The 20,366-nt window shown below is 38.1% G+C and overlaps 1 protein-coding gene across 1 annotated transcript in view; it reads right to left on the bottom strand.

The window, feature by feature from the left end:
- MEIKIN (meiotic kinetochore factor) overlaps window positions 1–20,366 on the bottom strand; it is a 120,234-nt gene that overhangs the window by 62,672 nt on the left and 37,196 nt on the right. The window contains exons 7-9 of the mRNA XM_032259635.1: window positions 14,537–14,576; window positions 4,761–4,825; window positions 99–169 (exon numbers count right to left, since the gene is read on the bottom strand). Coding sequence (XP_032115526.1) covers window positions 99–169; window positions 4,761–4,825; window positions 14,537–14,576 — 176 coding nt within the window. The remainder of the gene's footprint in view (window positions 1–98; window positions 170–4,760; window positions 4,826–14,536; window positions 14,577–20,366) is intronic.

The following is a 20,366-nucleotide window of genomic DNA, read 5'->3' as shown; positions in this document are numbered from 1 at the left end:
TAACAACAAAAAAAGTAAATTTAAAGTGTTAGTTAAAAGTATATTCTTTATTAATGAAATTCATTATGATTTATGTGTTATTCTGCTTAAATACTTGCTTTTTTCTTTGTTTTTTCAGGAGTTGAAGGGCAAGTTTTCTCAGCAAGCAAAATCTCACAAGCTGCATTATCTATAAATAAAAACATAGTTTAGTATTCTACTTATTTCATCTGTCATTAACTGTAAGTCCAAAAACCAACAGAATTCAAAGTTGACAAAACAAAACAATATTTTTTAAAACCCCTGATTTTAATGACTGCACCTTTGTTAATAATTAAACAAGAAAAATTTGTGTATGTTGAATAATAAAAACATCCTTATCTTAAGAGCTCCAGGTTTCACAGACGCAAAAAAAATACATATAAAATATTTTCTTTTCAGTTAGTAGGGAAAGTTGTGATTATAATCTTCATTCATTATCCAACTATTTCCACTGCAATTTTTTCTTTCCTTTTTTTTTTTTTTTTGAAATGTAAAAACTTTAGTGGTACAAGTGGGTTTCGGTTATATGGAAAAATTCTATAGTAGTGAAGTCTTGGCTTTTAGTGTACCTGTTTACTGCAACTTTTCTATCAGCATTTTAAACATACTCAAGCCTCTCTCTTCAAAAACTTTTCCTGTACCTCATATCCATCTCCTGCTATAGCCCCTATATCTCTTCTTTCCCACAGACACTCTTCAAAGATCTGTCCACGTATACTAACTTTATTTCCTCTCCCCCTATTTACTTCCAAATCTAAAGTCTCCAGTTGCACTCCCACCAATATCAGCAGAAACCTTTCCTGTCCTACCTCATTGGACCTTAATACAACAGGCTGGAACATTTCCAGCTTGGCTCCTTTTTATGTCTCCTCTTCAGTCTTGAGTCTTCCCTTTTCCTCTCTCTGGACTCAATCCAAGCAACAAATATTTATTGAGTGCTATGTGCCAATTTTGCCTATCATATGGATTTAAAATTGCATATTCAGCTTTTCTTTTTCTATTTATTTATTTATTTTGAGATGAAGTCTTGCTCTGTTCCCCAGACTACAGTGCAGTAGTATGATCTGGGCTCACTGCAACCTCCACCTCCCGGGTTCAAGTGATTCTCCTGCCTCAGCCTCCCAAGTAGCTGAGATTACAGGCATGCACCATCATGCCTAGCTAATTTTTATATATTTTTTAGTAGAGATGGGATTTCACCATGTTGGCCAAGCTGGTCTCGAACTCCTAACCTCAAATGATCCACCCACCTTGGCTTCCCAAAGTAGTGGGATTACAGGCATGAGCCACCATGCCCTGCCCAGCTTTTTGTTATTTTTAACACCGCTACCTTGAATTAAGGCACCAAAAGATTTTTCTTTAGATTTCAATAGCATTTCAATTCACCTCCCTCTGCAGTCCATTATCCTTGTATATCTAAAATACAAATATTGTTTGCTTAAAACTCTTCAAAGGCTTTCCACTGCCCTAAGTTAAACTCAAGCTCCTTAATTTACCATTACCAAGTCCTTTTTATGATCTGTGTATTGTTTACGTATTCCTCAGCCTCACTACAGAGGCCAATAAGGTTGAAGACAAAATACACTATGCCCAGTTAAATGTGAATTTCAGATAAACACCGAATATTTTAGTATATCACATTTAATAGCACAAGTATTTAGGACATACTTACATTAAAAATTATTTGCTGTTTATTGGAATTCAAATTTAACTGAGCATTCTGTAACTTTATTTTCTAAATCTGTCAACACTAGAGACTAATCACTCCTGCCATATGGATCTTTGAGGGTAAGATGAAGCAGGTGGTTTCAGAGCTCTGTAGGAGACAAAACAAATACTAAGATTTGGAAATAGATTAGATAGTAGCCTGAGAAATGATAAAAAAGGAAATGTCAAAGTTGACCCTCAGGTTTCTGGTTTGCTAAACCACATCTGATAACCAAGCTGGAGTATAATAGAGTAGAACCAGGTTAGGTCTTGGCTGTAATGATTCTTAGTCCTCAACCCCCATTTTATTTCATAATCTTGATAACTTTTGTCATAGCTGGGATTATTCTTTCCTTAAGACACTCTCCTCTCCTGGCTTCTGAGGCATCATTCTTCCTGGTTTTCCTACTTCAGCGCCAGCCACTAGGTCTCAGTTTCCTTTGCTGAATATTTCTCCCTTTCCTTACTTTTAATGTTGGAGTGTCCTATTTCCATTTATTGTATGTTTTTTAAAAATTATTTTTACCTCCTACATTATTTCATTTAATCCTGAGGTTTCAAAACATCTCTTTGCTAATTCCAAATATGTATCCATAGCCCCAGCCTCTGGCATAAACTCCAGACTCCTCATCATAAACTGTCTTCATAACATCTCTACTTGAAAGCTAATAAGCCTTTCAGTTTTAAAATATTTTATTGAAGTATACCATAAACGTAATAGTCACATCTTGGTATATACGTATTCATCCATGTATCTACCACCCAGATCAAGATATAAAATATCTCCAGCACCTGAGAAGTTTTCTATGTGTTCTTTCCTTGTTGGCATCTCCTTTCCAAAGACTACCAGTGTTTTGACATGTCACCCTGAATAGTCTTGCCTGTTCTTGAAGTTTATATACATGAAATTATATAGTATATACATGTTGTATCTATGTTCTTTCACACAACATTATGTGTATGAGCTCACAGATCAAATTTAACATGTCCAAAAAAATTTCTATTAATGGTTCTCCCAACTTGCTCAGCCCTATAGTGCACCTATCTCAGTAAATGGTATCATCATTCATCTGATTTCTCAATAATACTCATCCTTGACTTCTGTTTTTCTCTCTTACCTAATATCCAGCCTAATCACAAATTCCTGGTATATATGCCTTTAAAATGTAATCCAAACCAGACCACTGCTAACACCTTGGTCCAAAACACTATTATCTGATCACTATAATAGTTTAATAAGGTCTTCTGGCTTCCACTCTTGCCTTCTTAGTCTATTCTCCACATAATAGTTCAAATGATTATTCTAAAATATATATCTGAGTCTTTGGAACATAGAAAAGTAACACATCTTAGAACCTTAGGACCACAGACTCATTGGACCTAGAAACACAGAACTCAAGGGCTCTTAGAAGCTTGGAGTTTCTCTAGCTTAGCACTTGCTCCTGTGGAATAATGGATAAAGCAGAAAGAATAGGTGAAACACAGTGGTTTCTCAGATATTATATTTAGATTATTTTACATCTTACTACAACATTTATGAATATCCTAAAATGGTAATGTCCAGTGTTGTAGCTACTGACCTATGGAGCTATTTAAATGTATTAAAATGAAATAAAATGTAAACTAAAAAAATATATATCTGATCATGTCATTCCTCTGCTCTAAGATGATCTAAGATGTATTTCTCAGTACATTTAGAATAAATGGAGGATTGCGTTGTAGGGAAGGTGGTGGTAGTTAATGGGTATTTAATTGTACATTTAAAAATAACTAAAAGAGTATACTGGATTATTTGTAACACAAAGGATAAATGCTTGAGGGCATGGATACCCCACTTACCCTGATGTGATAATTATGCATTTCATGCCTGTATTAAAATATCTCATGTAAGCCATAAATATATATACCATCTATGTCTCCACAAATATTAAAAATAAAAAAATTTTAAAAAGAAATGTGTAAAAAAATCTCTAGAGCAAGAAGTGAACTATTTAATTTTAAATTTAAAATTACCACACAAAAGTAAGAATACAAAAACATACAGAATTCAAGAATCATTATTCTGCCCTACCACCAAGCTTTATAAAGCTTGCTATATTTTCCATAGCAAAAGGAACACTTTTTATTAGGAAAAACCTAGGTAAAATCATGGTTGTTTTTGGTACCCTTGCCACTTTCCCTTTAATTATCACTCATCTGTTATTGACACATTCCCTTATTCTTTGATCTGTAAAACAAATCCTTCTTCTAATGCTAACCCTCCAGGGTAGAAGGTGTTACTCCTTCCAAGGATTTTGTGCTGTTACAAGTTTAGTTTTTATCACTAGACTAATTTTGCTTAGAACAGAAAGCATATTAATCGTCTTATACCTATATTTCCTAACTTAATGTACAGCATTTTATAAATGTTCATTAAGATAATTTATTAAAATGAAGATTTTGCACATACATATTCATACAAATATTTACAACCATCAAGAGCAAAATCAGTAATTCTTCAAGTTTACTCTCAAATGGATGCTATAAAACTTGATGCAAGAAATACAGAAAAGAGAAATCTGAGATATAGCAGAGGTTAATAAGGATGTAAACATCTTGCTAAATTTATTCTCATAGTAAATTACATAAGAAAGGGTTAATAATGCAAGACACTTTGCTGATCCCTTCATTTTTCAAACATTATGCATAACCACAATATATCTGTTTACTTACTGTCCTCTCCTACAATTGAAATCTACAAGGGTAGGAAAAGTGTATCACCTCCCACTAGTATACATAACAATGTCTAGTACAGAGTTTATGTTCACTAAATGTTTATTAAATGAATAAATGATTGATGCTGTGGTGATAGCTAAGACCCACTTTCTAATCCCACATATCTTCATTTCTTATATACAATCAAGCTAAAAAGTACTGTTCACTGAGCTACTAACTTCGTTAACGCATGTTGCATGTAGCAAAAATAAATACAGAATCATTTAACAGAAGTAGTACAACTATTACAGAAAATAATTAGTTTCATTATTTATTACCTGATTCTGAATTTGAAGCACACTTTGCTTTTGGAGAAATATTTTTATCTTCTACTGTCATCACTCTAAAACAAGAACAAACTAGTCAGTAGTATTTTCTAAATCTTTCAGTAACTTTCAAAAATCCTCAAATAATACTTAAAGATATTTGTGTGCGATTAATTATCCTGTGGGAAAATATACAGTTGATTAGAAAATGTTATCATATTTATATAAACAAATAGTTTAGTAAAAAAGACAATAACACATTTTGTACATTTATCGGTGTAAAGCAATATGTATAGAGGACAGGACATAGTGTTTAGAATAAGACAGACCTTCCTTTAAACCCCAGTTCCACTACATATACTTGAGTGGCCTCTGGAAAGCTACTTAGCCTGTCTTGAGTCTTGGTTACCTCATTTATGTAAAAGGGATAGCTATCTTGTTTCCTAAGATTCTTGTGGAAAGACTTTAAGATACATGAAAGATTGATGATGATGATAATGATTATTGAAAGAGAGTCTTGCTTTGTTACCCAGGCTAGAGGGCAGTAAAATATTTTTTTGAAATTAATATCCTGGGTTTTTTTGGTACTTCTACAAATTAGACCACCTCCAATTCTATCCAAATGTGTAGGAAAGGACTAGCTATCACAAGAGGAATAAATACCAAAGGATCAAAGCTCAGCCTTTGACTACAAAAATGGGATTTATGAGTCCCTAGCAAGAAAATGCAGTTGAAACCAAAGGTGAGAAGGGGATTTTCTAAATTCCTATACCAATTAATTGAATAGTTGAACTCAGTAAACAGGTATAATTTTATTCTTTCATATTTCCCTTTAAACGCATCCTGTCAAAATGCTACTTTCTTGCCTCTGAATGAACTTTCAGGTAGATTTCTTTTTACTAATGCCTTTCTGGCATTCTCTTATAATAAGCAGTTATTTTTAGGTAACACAAAGTTCAGTGTAATATCACAACTCCAAACTCTTCTTATCTAATTTAAATTTTTTCCTTTTCTCAGCTTGGGCTTGATTTAGACTCAGAATATGCTGTAGGAAGAGCAACCACCATTGCTTTTGCCTCTATTTCTTGTTCTTTTCTCTTACCTATTTGGAAGTACTCTTTTGGTTCCTCTGGCAGTGAATTACAGTGAGTTGTAGAAATGCACAGGAAAGGTCTTTCTCAATCTTGACTGATACAATTATGTGCCATTGGTATCTCTGGGGTATGAAAGATAATCAAATGCAGACTCTTTCAAACTTGAAGTATTCTGACAAGTTCTTTGGAGGTTTACCTATCACTGGGGCTCTCTCACTTGCTGCTTTTTATCATCTCCTCAGCTTCTGCCTTTGATGACAGAACACCCAACCACTTTTGAGTGAGGTTACTTCATCCTTTGCAGGAAGTCATATTGGACGTAATCCCTTTCAAGATTATCCATAATTATTCCACTTCTATGGAATCCATATTTGACCTATAGGCACTATGCACAAATCTTTGTCATGTCAAACTCTAAAAGTATATCTAGCTTCCTCTTTATTCTGCCATTCCAAAGCACCTAATAGACTCTCTTGCCTTTAGAGTTATCAGGTATGAGTCAGAAACTAACTCCCAGGGACATATGTTGAAGCTTTCAAATGGTTCTCTTGGAGATTCCTCATTTGTGTTGAGGTGAGGGGGAAGTCTCCTTGCTCCCTCCATATGACACCAATAATAGCTCTTATCAAAGAAATAGGCATTCTTGGATTTTGCATCCTTTCCATGTTTTCTTAGCCTTTTCTTAGTTTGGAGATGAGTAATGAGTGAATGCTGGTAGAATTGGATTTTGATCTTATCTTTTACGAACTCCACATAGATCATTCTACACAAAATAAGGAATGGGGGTACTTGACAACTATTTGTTTTCATCTATAAGATCATTGTCCAAACTCTAAGACACCATGAAAACCACATTTAACATTCTGCTACATTCCTCAAGTTCCTATTAACATATGTAATTTAAAACATAACTATGGAGTTCTACTATTAGCCATTGCTATGGTTTGAATGGTCGTTCTCTCCAAAATTCATGTTGAAATTTAATTCCCAATGTGGGAGTATTGAGAGACAGGGACTTTAAGAGGTAACTGGATCATGAGGGCTCTGACTTTATAAATGGATTAAATCATTCATGGATTAATGGAGTAATGGATTAATATGTTATCATGGGAATGATATGATGGGCTTTACAAGAGGAAAAAGACTTGAGCTACTGTGCTCAGCCCCTTTGCTACCTCAGGACTCTGCAGAGTCCTCACCAGCAAGAAGGTCCCCACTAACTGCAGCCCTTTGACTTTAGAATTCTTAGCCTTTGTAACTGTAAGAAATAAATTCCTAGCCAGCCATGATGACACATGCCTATAGTCCTATTTACTCAGGAGGCTGAGGATGGAGGATCACTTGAACCCAGGAGTTTGAGGATACAGTGAGCTAGGATGGTGCCACTGCACTCTAGCCTGGGCAACAGAGTAAGACTCTGTTTCTTAAAAAAAAAAAAAAAAAAAAAAGAAAAGAAAAGAAAAGAAAAGAAAAAGAAAAAGAAATAAAGTAAGATAGGAAAGAAAGGAAGAAGGACAGACGGATGGAAGGAAGGCAGAGAGATAGAAGGAGGGGTGGAGAGAGAGAAAAAGAAAAGAAAGAGAAAGGAAAGAAATAAAGAAATGAAAGAAAGAAAAAAAAAGAAGGAAAGAAAGATAGATAGATAGATTCCTTTTCTTTGTAAATTACCCAGTTTCAGGTATTTGTAATAAGCAACAGAAAGCAGACTAAGACAACCATATGATACAGAAAAAGCTAAGGAAGTTAACAAAGATAGATCCCTCCTCTACATCTTCCAGTCTAGAGCATTATTACAAAGAAAAGGGGTACAAAGACTTAGAAAACAAACAGACAGTGGGAGCTGACTTTTCTCCCTCAAGCCCAAAATATAAAGATAGGGGTAATAAGTGGGAAGATGACATTAGAAGAGGTGAAGAGAAAGCCAAAAGGATAGGGAGTATGTACCAAATTTCATGTTTAGAACGCTAGGAGATATCCACACAGGGTGGAAACAACAAGAAGAGCTGGGGATGTTCAGGCAGAGAGGGGACCTCAGTTAGCCCTTCTGAGATTCTCTTCATCCTGTGCATTGAGAACAAGTTCTCAAGGTTCCATACACCACACTCAATGAAGAAAGTGGCCAAATTTATAGCCAAAACACCTGAATAGGAGAGCTGGGGTGAGGTGACTTTACTACAAAGATTGCAGAAAGTTACCTAGTCATAGTCCAGATACTTCAATGAGATTCAAAGGGTTTGGGAAAGCAACAGAAACCAAGGTGAGGTAAAATCAGCAATGGAGGACCTCAGGTCCTAAATAAGGCCTTAAGTTTATGAGTCAATGATTTTTTTTCCAGTGGAACCTAGGCCAGGTATAGAACCAGTCTAGAAACCTTGCAGCATCAATCAGTAAAAATCCAGAGACAGCTTATGTGATTCCAGATACCCTCAGGTCCCAATCTTACCCTTTCCCCAAGCCCTGCTAGAAGGCTACATAAGGTCTGCCCCTATTCCTATATACCTACGTTTAGAGTGCCTATTTGTCCAAACTGGAAAATTTCTGAGAGTACAAGGGTGCTCTATTAAGAATTAGGCCAGAAAAACAGGAACATATTGAGACTGCCCAGGCAGATAATGGGATATGATCACCTACCAATATGCCATTCTCTGGACTATGGAATGGGGATAAAATCCAAGATTCAGCATTCACCCAAAAAGGACTTCTAACTGGAAGTAAATGGATGACAATAAGTAAGTTTAACTCATGATTTCTCAGCTAAATAGGGGAGAAGGGTGATGACGGTTTATGAGAACTTTAGATGTTATTTTTTAAAAACAAAGGTATATTTTCTTTGGACATGTAAGTGGTAGGTTTTCTTTTTCATAGAGAGGTCAGTATTTAGATGAGACAGGAAATAGTATCAGATACACATGATCAAGTGTTTTATTACATTTGCTCCATGTAAATACATATGCAACAGTCATTAAAGTGGATCTACAAAGAAGTTATAGCAATATAAATAAAACTCCCTTTCTCCATTAGCTACTATGTCAAAGTTGTAGGGATTTTACTTTGTGAATGTGCCACTTAAATAAAGAGAATGTCAGATGTCTAGTAGATAATAGGCACTCAAATCTGGTATCATTATTATCCAAATATGACTCTATCCTTCTTAAGAATATATTACAAGTTAAAAACTGGACGCCTACAAGATGGCCGTTTAGGAACAGCTCAGGATTGCAGCCCCCAGTGAAAGCGCAGAGGGTGACTGGATGCCGCATTTCCAGACGGGTTTTTATTACCCATTGCCCACAGGTGGAGGAGCCCCACGGGTCGCCAGCGCGGCTGTTTTGGCCGGCACGGCAGTTTTGGCTGGCGCGGCTGTTTTCGCCAGCTCGGCTGTTTTGGCCGACATGGCTGTTTTGGTCCCGCAAGCTGCTTTGCCCACATGGCTGTGTTGCCAGCCCCAGCACAGTGGTTCTCCGTACAAAATACACTGGTCTGGGTGCCCTTTTATCTGGCGATTGGAGCCCTGGGAAGTCGCCCATTCATCTGATTAAAAAGGGGACTGAACAGGGAGACAGGCCACAAGATTCCTGGGCAAAATAAGCACCACAAATCTCAGCACCACTGTTTAAGCCGGTGCAGTGAGTTGTTGCACAGGAAATCACACAGATCCCGGCGACTTTTCAAGAGGCAACTGGAACACCTGGGAGAGAGTTGACTGTTCAACTAAAAAAAAAAAAAAAAAAGCCTCTGAGGCAGGGAGCCAGGTGATCAGGTTTGGCTGGTCCCACCCCCACAAAAGAACAGCAAGCAGAAACTCTCTGGATTGAGAGTTTCACAGCAAACACAGCTGAACCCTGGACGATCCAGCTCTGTGGGGGAGGGGTGTCCGCCATTACCGAGGCACTCCACCACTACGGAGGTAGTCCACCATTGCTGAGGCAGCCTACTGTTGCCAAGGCAACCCGCCATTGCCAGGGCAACCTGCCATTACAGAGAGAGTCTGCCAATACAGAGGTGGGCCACCATTGCCAAGGCAGTTCTAACTACACCCATATAAACAGGACTGCAGGGAAGTTCACATGGCAGCTGGGTGGAGCACACAACAGCTCTGCAAAGCCACTGCAGGCAGACAGTGACTAGGCTGCCTCCTTGCTGGGCAGGGCAGGCCTGAAAAAAAGGCAGCAGCACAACGGAAACTCCTAAATAAAGCCCTAACTCCCTGGGACAGAGCGCCTGGGAACAAAAAGCGGTTTATGAGTTCTGCTGCAGCAGACCTAAACATACCTGCCTAGCAGCTCTGAATGAACAATGGAGCTCACAGCACAGCACTTAAGCTCCTATAAAGGACAGACTGTCTCCTCAAGAAGCTCCCCAACCCCCATATATCCAAAGAGTCACCTCATAAAGGAAAGCTCAAACTGACATTTGGCAGGTAACCTTCTGGGACAAAGGTAGCAGAAGAAGAAACTGGTAGTAACTCTTACTGTTCTGCAGCTGCTGCAGGTGATCCCCAGGAACACAGGGCCTGGAGTGGACCTTAGCAGTCCTACAGTAAAGGGGCCAGACTGTTAGAAGGAAAACTAAGAAACAGAAATAACTTCAACATCAACAAACAGCATGTCCACTCAGAGACCCAAACTGAAAGTCAGCAACTACAAAGATGACGGGTGGATAAATCCACAAAGATGGGAAGAAACAAGCGCAAAAAAGATGAAAACACCCAAAACCAGAACACCTCACATCCTACAAGGGATCACAACTCCTCGCCAGCAAGGGAACAAGGCTGGATGGAGAACGAGTGTGATGAATCAGGCTTCAGAAGGAGGGTAACAAGAAACTTCTTTGAGCTAAAATAACATGTTCTAACCCAATGCAAAGAACCTAATAAACTTGAAAAAAGATTTCACGAAATGCTAACGAGAATAGACAACTTAGAGAGGAATATAAGTGAATTGATGGAGCTGAAAAACACAACACGAGAACTTCACGAAGCATGCATAAGTTTCAAAGCCGAATTGACCAAACAGAAGAAAGGATATCAGAGGTTGAAGATCAACTCAATGAAATAAAACGAGAAGGCAAGATTAGAGAAAAAAGGGTAAAAAGGAATGAACAAAGTCTCCAAGAAATGTGGGACTATGTGAAAAGACCTAATCTACGTTTGATAGGTGTACCTGAATGTGAGGAAGAGAATGAATCCAAGCTGGAAAATATTCTTCAGGATATCACCTAGGAAAACTTCCCCAACCTAGAAAGGCAGGCCAATATTCAAGTCCGGAAATACAGAGAACACCACAAAGATATTCCTCAAGAAGAGCAACACCAAGGCACATAATTGTCAGATTCCCCAGGGTTGAAATGAAGGAGAAAATGCTAAGGGCAGCCAGAGAGAAAGGTCGTGTTACCCACAAAGGGAAGTCCATCAGACTCACAGCAGATCTCTCAGCAGAAACCCTACAAGCCAGAAGAGTGGGGGCCAATATTCAACATCCTTAAAGAACTTTCAACCCAGAATCTCCTATCCAGCTAAACTAACCTTCATAAGTGAAGGAAAAATAAAATCCTTTGCAAACAAGCAAGTATTCCGAGATTTCATCACTACCCAGTCTGCTTTACAAGAGCTACTGAAAGAGGCTCTACACACAGAAAGGAACAACCAGTACCAGCCACTCCAAAAACATACCAAATGGTAAAGGGCATCACACAAAGAAGAATCTGCATCAACTAACGGGCAAAACAGCCAGCTAGCATCAAAATGGCAGGATCACGGCCGGGCGCGGTGGCTCAAGCCTGTAATCCCAGCACTTTGGGAGGCCGAGGCGGGTGGATCACGAGGTCAAGAGATCGAGACCATCCTGGTCAACATGGTGAAACCCCGTCTCTACTAAAAATATGAAAACATTAGCTGGGCATGGTGGCGCGTGCCTGTAATCCCAGCTACTCGGGAGGCTGAGGCAGGAGAATTGCCTGAACCCAGGAGGCGGAGGTTGCGGTGAGCCGAGATCGCGTCATTGCACTCCAGCCTGGGTAACATGAGTGAAACTCCGTCTCAAAAAAAAAAAAAAAAAAATGGCAGGATCAAATTCACACATAACAATATGAACCCTAAATGTAAATGGGCTAAATGCCCCAATCAAAAGACACAGACTGGCAAATTGGATAAAAAGCCAAAACCCATTGGTGTGCTGTATCCAGGAAACCCAACACACATGCAAGGATACACAAAGGCTCAAAATAAAGGGATGGAGGAAGATTTACCAAGCAAGTGGAGAACAACAACAGCAACAAAAAAAGCAGGAGTTGCAATTCTCATCTCTGATAAAATAAGACAGGACAGAAACAGATGGAGAAACATTCCATGTTCATGGTTAGGAAGAATCAATATCATGAAAATGGCCATACTACCCAAAGTAATTTACAGATTCAACACTATCCCCATCAAGCTACCAATGACTTTCTTCACAGAACTGGAAAAAACCATCTTAAACTTCATATGGAACCAAAAGAGAGCCTGCATAGCCAAGTCAATTCTAAGCAAAAAGAACAAAGTGGGAGGCATCACACTACCAGACTTCAAACTATACTACAAGGCTACAGTAATCAAAACAGCATGGTACTGGTACCAAAACAGACATATAGACCAATGGAACAGAACAGAGGCCTCGAAGGCAACACAACATATCTACAACCATCTGATCTTTGACAAACCTCACAAAAACAAGCAATGGGGAAAGGATTCCCTGTTTAATAAATGGTGTTGGGAAAACTGGCTAGCCATATGCAGAAAGCAGAAACTGGACTCCTTCCTGACACCTTACACTAAAATTAACTACAGATGGATTAAAGACTTAAACATAAGACCTAACACCATAAAAACCCTAGAAGAAAATCTAGGCAAAACCATTCAGGACATAGGCGTAGGCAAGGACTTCATGACCAAAACACCAAAAGCATTGGCAACAAAAGCCAAAACAGACAAATGGGACCTAGTCAAACTCCACAGCTTCTGCACGGCAAAAGAAACAGTCATTAGAGTGAATCGGCAACCAATGGAATGGGAAAAAATTTTTACAGTTTACGCATGTGACAAAGTGCTGATATCCAGAATTTACAAAGAGCTAAAACAGATTTACATGAAAAAAACAAACAAACCCATTCAAAAGTGGGCAAAGGATATGAACAGACACTTTACAAAAGAAGACATACATGAGGCCAACAAACATATGAAAAAATGCTCATCATCACTGGTCATTAGAGACATGCAAATCAAAACTACATCGAGATACCATCTCACACCAGTTAGAATGATGATCATTAAAAAATCTGGAGACAACAGATGCTGGAGAGGATGTGGAGAAATAGGAACACTTTTACACTGTTGGTGGGAGTGTAAATTAGTTCAACCATTGTGGAAGACAGTGTGGCGATTCCTCAAGGACCTAGAAATAGAAATTCCATTTGACCCAGCAATCCCATTACTGGGTATATATCCAAAGGGTTATAAATCATTCTACTATAAGGACACATGCACACGAATGTTCATTGCAGCACAGCTTACAATAGCAAAGACCTGGAACCAACCCAAATGCCCATCGATGATAGACCGGACAGGGAAAATTTGGCACATACACACCATGGACTGTTATGCAGCCATCAAAAACGATGAGTTCATGTCCTTTGTAGGGACATGGATGAACCTGGAAACCATCATTCTCAGCAAACTGACACAAGAGCAGAAAATCAAACACCACATGTTCTCACTCATAGGTGGATGTTTAACAGTGAGAACACATGGACACAGGGAGGGGAGCACTACACACTGCAGTTTGTTGGGGGTAAATAGGGGAGGTTCAGCAGGGGGTGGGGAGTTGGGGAGAGATAGCATGGGGAGAAATGCCAGATATAGGTGATGGGGAGGAAGGCAGCAAATCACACTGCCACGTGTGTACCTATGCAACAATCTTGCATGTTCTTCACATGTACCCCAAAACCTAAAATGCAATAAAAAAAAGAATATACTACATTATAAATTGTCAAAGGAATTTTTTACGTGACCTTAGTCATTTATATTTACAATTTTCATTGTAATTTACTAAAAGACAATTCACCCAAAAACAACAGATTTTCTTTTCTTCAGAAATTTCTCACCATTTAGATGTGGCATATTTATAAAGAGGCTATTATACTAACGCTACTCTCTTCTCACTCTACAAACTTTCCGAAGAAGACAACTATGCCTTCAGCCCAGGACTTTTCCCTTGCTCTCCAGGCTGGGCCATCCAACTCCTTGCTGGACATCTCCATTTTAAAGTACTTTCAGTACCTCAGTGTCACCCCAACCCACTCTTGCTTTTTCATTTGTGTTCCCTCACCTAGTAAATAAGTTTTCATGCAATTACCTAAGTCAGAGGGCTGGGGGCCAACTTGAATTTTAACTTCTTCCAATTTGTCATTAAAAATTATTGACTATCCCTCTTGAATTTTTCTTCAACTTTTCCTTTTTGCTATCATTGCTGAGGGAAGAGATTTTTAAATCAATTTTGTTCGCTACTATATCTCTAGCAATTACAACAGGTCTGACACATGGTGAGTAGTCAACAAATAATAAATGAACACCTGAGTTTGTGGACAATCATACTTGCTATAAAACTATTATAAAATAGGGTTTCAAAAGTTCAATACAATTTAAAATTTTTTAGTTCTTACGTTTTTCTATGGCACTTCTGATAGTCTTCTGAAGAGGTACCTAGGAAAGAAAATAAAAACAATCTATTAGAAATATAATTGAATCCACGTCCAGATGGGTTCACAGCCAAATTCTACTAGATCTACAAAGAAGAGCTGGTACCATTCCTTCTGAAATTATTCCAAACCATAAAAAAGAGGGAATACTCCTTAACTCATTTTATGAGATCAACACCATCCTGATACCAAAACCTGGCAGAGATACAACTAAAAAAGAAAATTTCAGGCCAATATCTATGATAAACATTGATGCAAAAATCTTCAATAAAATACTGGCAAACCGATTGCAACAGCACATCAAAAAGCTTATCAACCACAATCAAGTAGGCTTCATCCCAGGGATGCAAGGCTGGTTCAACATATGCAAATCTATAAACGTAATCTATCACAGAAACAGAACCAAAGACAAAAACCACATGATTATCTCAACAGATGCAGAGAAGGCCTTCAACAAAATTCAACAGTGCTTTATGCTAAAAACTCTTAATAAACTAGGTATCGATGGAACATATCTCAAAATAATAAAAGCTATTTATGACAAACTCACAGACAATATCATACTGAATGGGCAAAAACTGGACGCATTCCTTTTGAAAACTGGCACTAGACAAGGGTGCCCTCTTTTACCATTCCTATTGAACAAAGTATTGGAAATTCTAGCCAGAGAAATCAGGCAAGAAACAGAAATAAAGGTATTCAATTCAGAAAAGAGGAAGGAGTCTTCTAAATATACAATCATGACAATTTGACTCTATTTGCAGACGACATGATTGTATATTTAGAAGACTACATTGTCTCAGGCCAAAATCTCCTTAAGATGACAAACAACTTCAGCAAAGTCTCAGGATACAAAATCAATATGCAAAAATCACAAGCATTCCTATACACCAATAACAGACAGAGAGCCAAATCATGAGCGAACTCCTGTTCGCAATTGCTGCAAAGAGAATAAAATACCTAGGAATACAACTAACAAATAATGTAAAGCACCTCTTCAAGGAGAACTACAAACCACTGCTCAAGGAAATAAGAGAGGACACAAACAGATGGAAAAACATTCCATGCTTATGATTAGGGAGAATCAAGATCATGAAAATGGCCATACTGCCCAAAGTAATCTATAGATTCAATGCTATCCTCATCAAACTACCATTAACCTTCTTCACAGAACTGGAAAAAACCACCTTAAACTTCATATGGAACCAAAAAAGAGCCTGCATAGCCAAGACAATCCTAAGCAAAAGAAAACAAAGCTGGAGGTATCATGCTACCTGACTTCAAACTATACTACAAAGCTACAGTAATCAAAACAGCATGGTACTGGTACCAAAACAGAGATATAGACCAATGGAACAGAACAGAGGCCTCGAAGGCAAGGCCACACATCTACAACCATCTGATCTTTGACAAACCTCACAAAAACAAGCAATGGGGAAAGGATTCCCTGTTTAATAAATGGTATTGGGAAAACTGGCTAGCCATGTGCAGAAAGCAGAAACTGGACTCCCTCCTGACACCTTACACTAAAATTAACTCCAGATGGATTAAAGACTTAAACATAAGACCTAACACCATAAAAGCCCTAGAAGAAAACCTAGGCAATACCATTCAGGACACAGGCCTAGGCAAGGACTTCATGACTAAAATATCAAAAGCAATGGCAACAAAAGCCAAAATAGACAAATGGGATCTAATTAAACTTAAGAGCTTCTGTATAGCAAAAGAAACAATCCTTAAGGTGAACCAAGAACAGAATGAGAAAAAGTTTTTGCAATCTACCCATCCGAAAAAGGGCTAATATCCAGAATCTACAAAGAACTAAAACAAATATACAAGAAAAAAACCATCAAAAAGTGGGCAAGAGATATGAACAGACACTTTTCAAAAGAAGGCATTTATGTGGCCAAGAAACATATTAAAAAAGCTCATCATCACTGGTCATTAGAGAAATGCAAATCAAAACCACATTGAGATACCGTCTCACGCCAGTTAGAATGGTGATCATTAAAAAATCTAGAGACAAGATGTTGAAGAAGATGTGGAGAAATAGGAATGCTTTTACACTGTTGGTGGGAGTGTAAAATAGTTCAACCACTGTGGAAGACAGTGTGGCGATTCCTCAAGGATTTACAACTAGAAATACCGTTTGACCCAGGAATCCCATTACTGGGTATATACCCAAAGGATTATAAACTGAACTATTATAAAGACACATGCACACATATGTTCATTGCGGCACTATTTACAATAGCAAAAACTTGGAACCAACCCAAATGCCCATCAAAGATAGACTGGATAAAGAAAATATGGCACATACACACCACAGAATACTATGCAGCCATAAAAAAGGATGAGTTCATGTCCTTTGTAGGGACATGGATGAAGCTGGAAACCATCATTCTCAGCAAACTGACAGAAGAACAGAAAACCAAACACCACATGTTCTCACTCATAAGTGGGTGTTGAACAATGAGAACACATGGACACAGGAGGGGAATATCACACACTGGGGATTGAGGGCTAGGGGAGGGATAGCAGGAGGTGGGGAGATTGAGGAGGGATAACATTAGGAGAAGTATGTAATGTAGGTGACCAGGGAATAGAGGCAGCAAACCTCCATGGCATGTGTATACCTATGTAAGAATCCTGCAAGATCTGCACATGTATCCCAGAACTTAATGTAAAAAAAAAAAAAGAAAAAGAAATATAATTCAAAGACAAACCAGAGGCAAAAATTAGGTAAAAATGAGTATTTCCCCCAAGTATAGTTTATTTTCATATCTTTTTTAATATTGTTTTTTGTGTCTGCCCTTAAAAACTGGGTAAAAATATTTTCAAAATATCAAAGCAAAAAAGTTGCAAAATTTTATGAGATACAGGAATCTCTCCCTTGTATTTGAATAGTTCTTTATAATTTTTGAAGTCTTTTTACATCTATTATCTTACTTGATTCTTACAACAATCTTGTCATGTAAATATATCAATTTATTATCCCCATTTTTTTTGGGGGGGGGGGACGGAGTTTCACTCTTGTTACCCAGGCTGGAGTGCAATGGCGCGATCTCGGCTCACCGCAACCTCCGCCTCCTGGGTTCAGGCAATTCTCCTGCCTCAGCCTCCTGAGTAGCTGGGATTATCCCCATTTTATATAAGAAAAAAATAACTGGTCAAATCACGAAACTAGGCCAGGCATGGTGGCTCACACCTGTAATCCCGCACTTTGGGAGGCCGAGGCATGTGGATCACCTGAGGTCAGGCGTTTGAGACCAGCCTGGCCAACATGGTGAAACCCTGTCTCTACTAAAAGTACAATTAGCCAGGTGTGGTAGCATGCAACTGTAATCCCAGCTATTTGGGAGGCTGAGGCATGAGAATTGCTTGAACTCAGGAGGTGGAGGCTGCAGTGAGCTGAGATCACACCACTGTACTCTGGCCTGGGCAACAAACTGAGACTCCATCTGAAAAAAAAGTTTTACAAAACTAATAGTCAAATACTAGTTGAATACCAAATATATAGAAACACATACTAGTAGATTGATTAGTCAAGAGAATTTCTGCCAACCCACATTTGAATGCCTCAGGTACATTAGGATATTACTAGGAATATAAAGAACCATGAGTATAGTTGTCTAAAGAAATTAAAATCTTTAGTGGCTGTGGCACTTTGCTTATGTTAGAATAGAATTTTAAAATCTCCCCAATTAAGCAGAGACAAAGTAAATGATGCCTTTAAGCATTTCCTAAAAGGGAGGTTCTCAGAACATGAAGGCTACAGTGGCCACTTATCATCCAGCATCTACTCTATTTTTGCTGGTAACAGTCACCTGTTTTGCTTTGTTTTGTTTTTCCTGGTGGTTTAGGCATAGCCTACAACTCAATGCAGTGAGAGCTCTGTATCTCCCTGGACACAGTGACTGGTTCAGGGAAAGGCATGTAAACTAATTAAGCCCATGTATAAGGTTCAGGACTTCTGTTCAAATACTTGGGAAAGAGAAACACTTTTTCAAATGGATTTGAGGCTGTGATATGTAACCCTAGAGCTAGCAAGAGTTGCTCTATGAAGGGATTTGACTGGGAGCATAACTGACATAGAGGGATCCAGAGCCGAGAGATAGAGAGGAATTGGGTCCTACTGGTATCATTTGAAACCCTGGATCAAGTTGCATATATTTACCTGATTTGTTGCTGAATTTTTGAGGTACATGTGCTAACAAATTCCCTTTTTAACCAATATTGTTATATTTTTTGACATTTGCAAGGGACAAGGATCCTAACCAAAACATTTGCTAAAGAGACAGGCTGCTTCTTTGAGCACTTTATTCCAGCAAAGGAGATGACAAACTAAACATGATACAGAAGACAAGGCCTTCAAACACTGTAAAAACATTGCCATCTAGACAGCTATCAACTTTCCAATAAAGGACCTCTAACTCAATGTTTAGTTCTTTGACTAATATGCCCCTTTCTTAGTGGCAGGCACTAACAGGTAGGCAGACAATATCCGTTCCTACTCCCCTTCTCCATTTTCCTTGCCTTCTACCACAATAGAGGATAGGAAAGCAAGGTTTCTCAATCTCCCTAGATGCATGACCCAGTTCTGGCCAATAGACCAAAGTAGAGGTCGGCTGGGAATTTCTGGGAAAGCTTTTCTTCTTCCAACAAAAGGATATATGTGTGGCTACTCCTGCCCCCTCTCTTTCTTTCTACCGGAAACATGGCTGTGACACTTAGAGGTTTAGCAACCACCTTGCAAATATGGGGTAACAAGCCAGCACACTTGGTTGTATGTTGACATAAAAGCCTATGATCTTGATGATATTATTGAGTTGCTACACTAGTTCTGGGCTGGTAAACATAAACCTAATATAAATAAAAAATTTTTGCATGACAAAAAATACCATAGACAAAAAGACAACTGACAAACTTGGAGAAAATATTCATAACATATGAACAAAAGGTTACAGACAAAAGACCAATATTCTTCAAATAAAAATGACACTTAAACATATCAAAAATGTTAAAACTCACGTATAATTATGGAAATTATATTATTGTGAGTTTAAACATATAATTAAAATAGCACAGAGATACCATCTCTGTACAAATTAAAATAGCACAGAGATACCATTTCTCACCTATGAGAGTAGCAAAAAAATTTTTTAAATGACAACATATTCTTGGGTAAGGATATGGGGAGACCAGCACTTTGACACATTGCTGTTGGGAATGCAAACTGTTATAATCCTTCTGGAGGAAAATTTGGCAATATCCAATAAACCAATATACACATTTACCTTTTGACCCAGCTATTCTACCTCTGGAAATCTGCCTTGAAGACACACTACCAATATCATGAAAATATATATCATAAGTTTATTCATTAAGTATTGTTTATAGTGGCAAAATATTGGGGGAAAATCTAAATACCCAATTTATAGGTATTTTTGAATAAACAAAAGTATATCCACACAGTGGAGTACTGTGCAGCTGTAAAAAATAAGAGGAAGATCTCTGTGTAAACCAACGTGTAGTGATTTCTACTACATACTATTAAGTGGAAAAATCAAAGTGAAAAAAGAGTAGCTATACAGCTTGCTACCCTTCATGTAACAAAGAGGAGGATATAAAGAAATACACAGATATCTCCTTTTTTGTACAAAAGAAACGCAGCAGGAAGGATAAGCCAAAAACTAAAAAGACCAGTTACCCACAGGGGGTAGGTGAGAAAGGGGTAGAAAGAAGAGAAGAATGGTAGCTGGAAGAAGGAGAAAGTGATAAGTTTCTGAGAATA

Source organism: Sapajus apella, unplaced genomic scaffold (genome assembly GCF_009761245.1).
Source record: "Sapajus apella isolate SASKATOON/1434 unplaced genomic scaffold, GSC_monkey_1.0 scaffold1, whole genome shotgun sequence".
NCBI lineage: Eukaryota > Metazoa > Chordata > Mammalia > Primates > Cebidae > Sapajus > Sapajus apella.
This window is presented reverse-complemented; position numbering and strand designations above follow the sequence as displayed.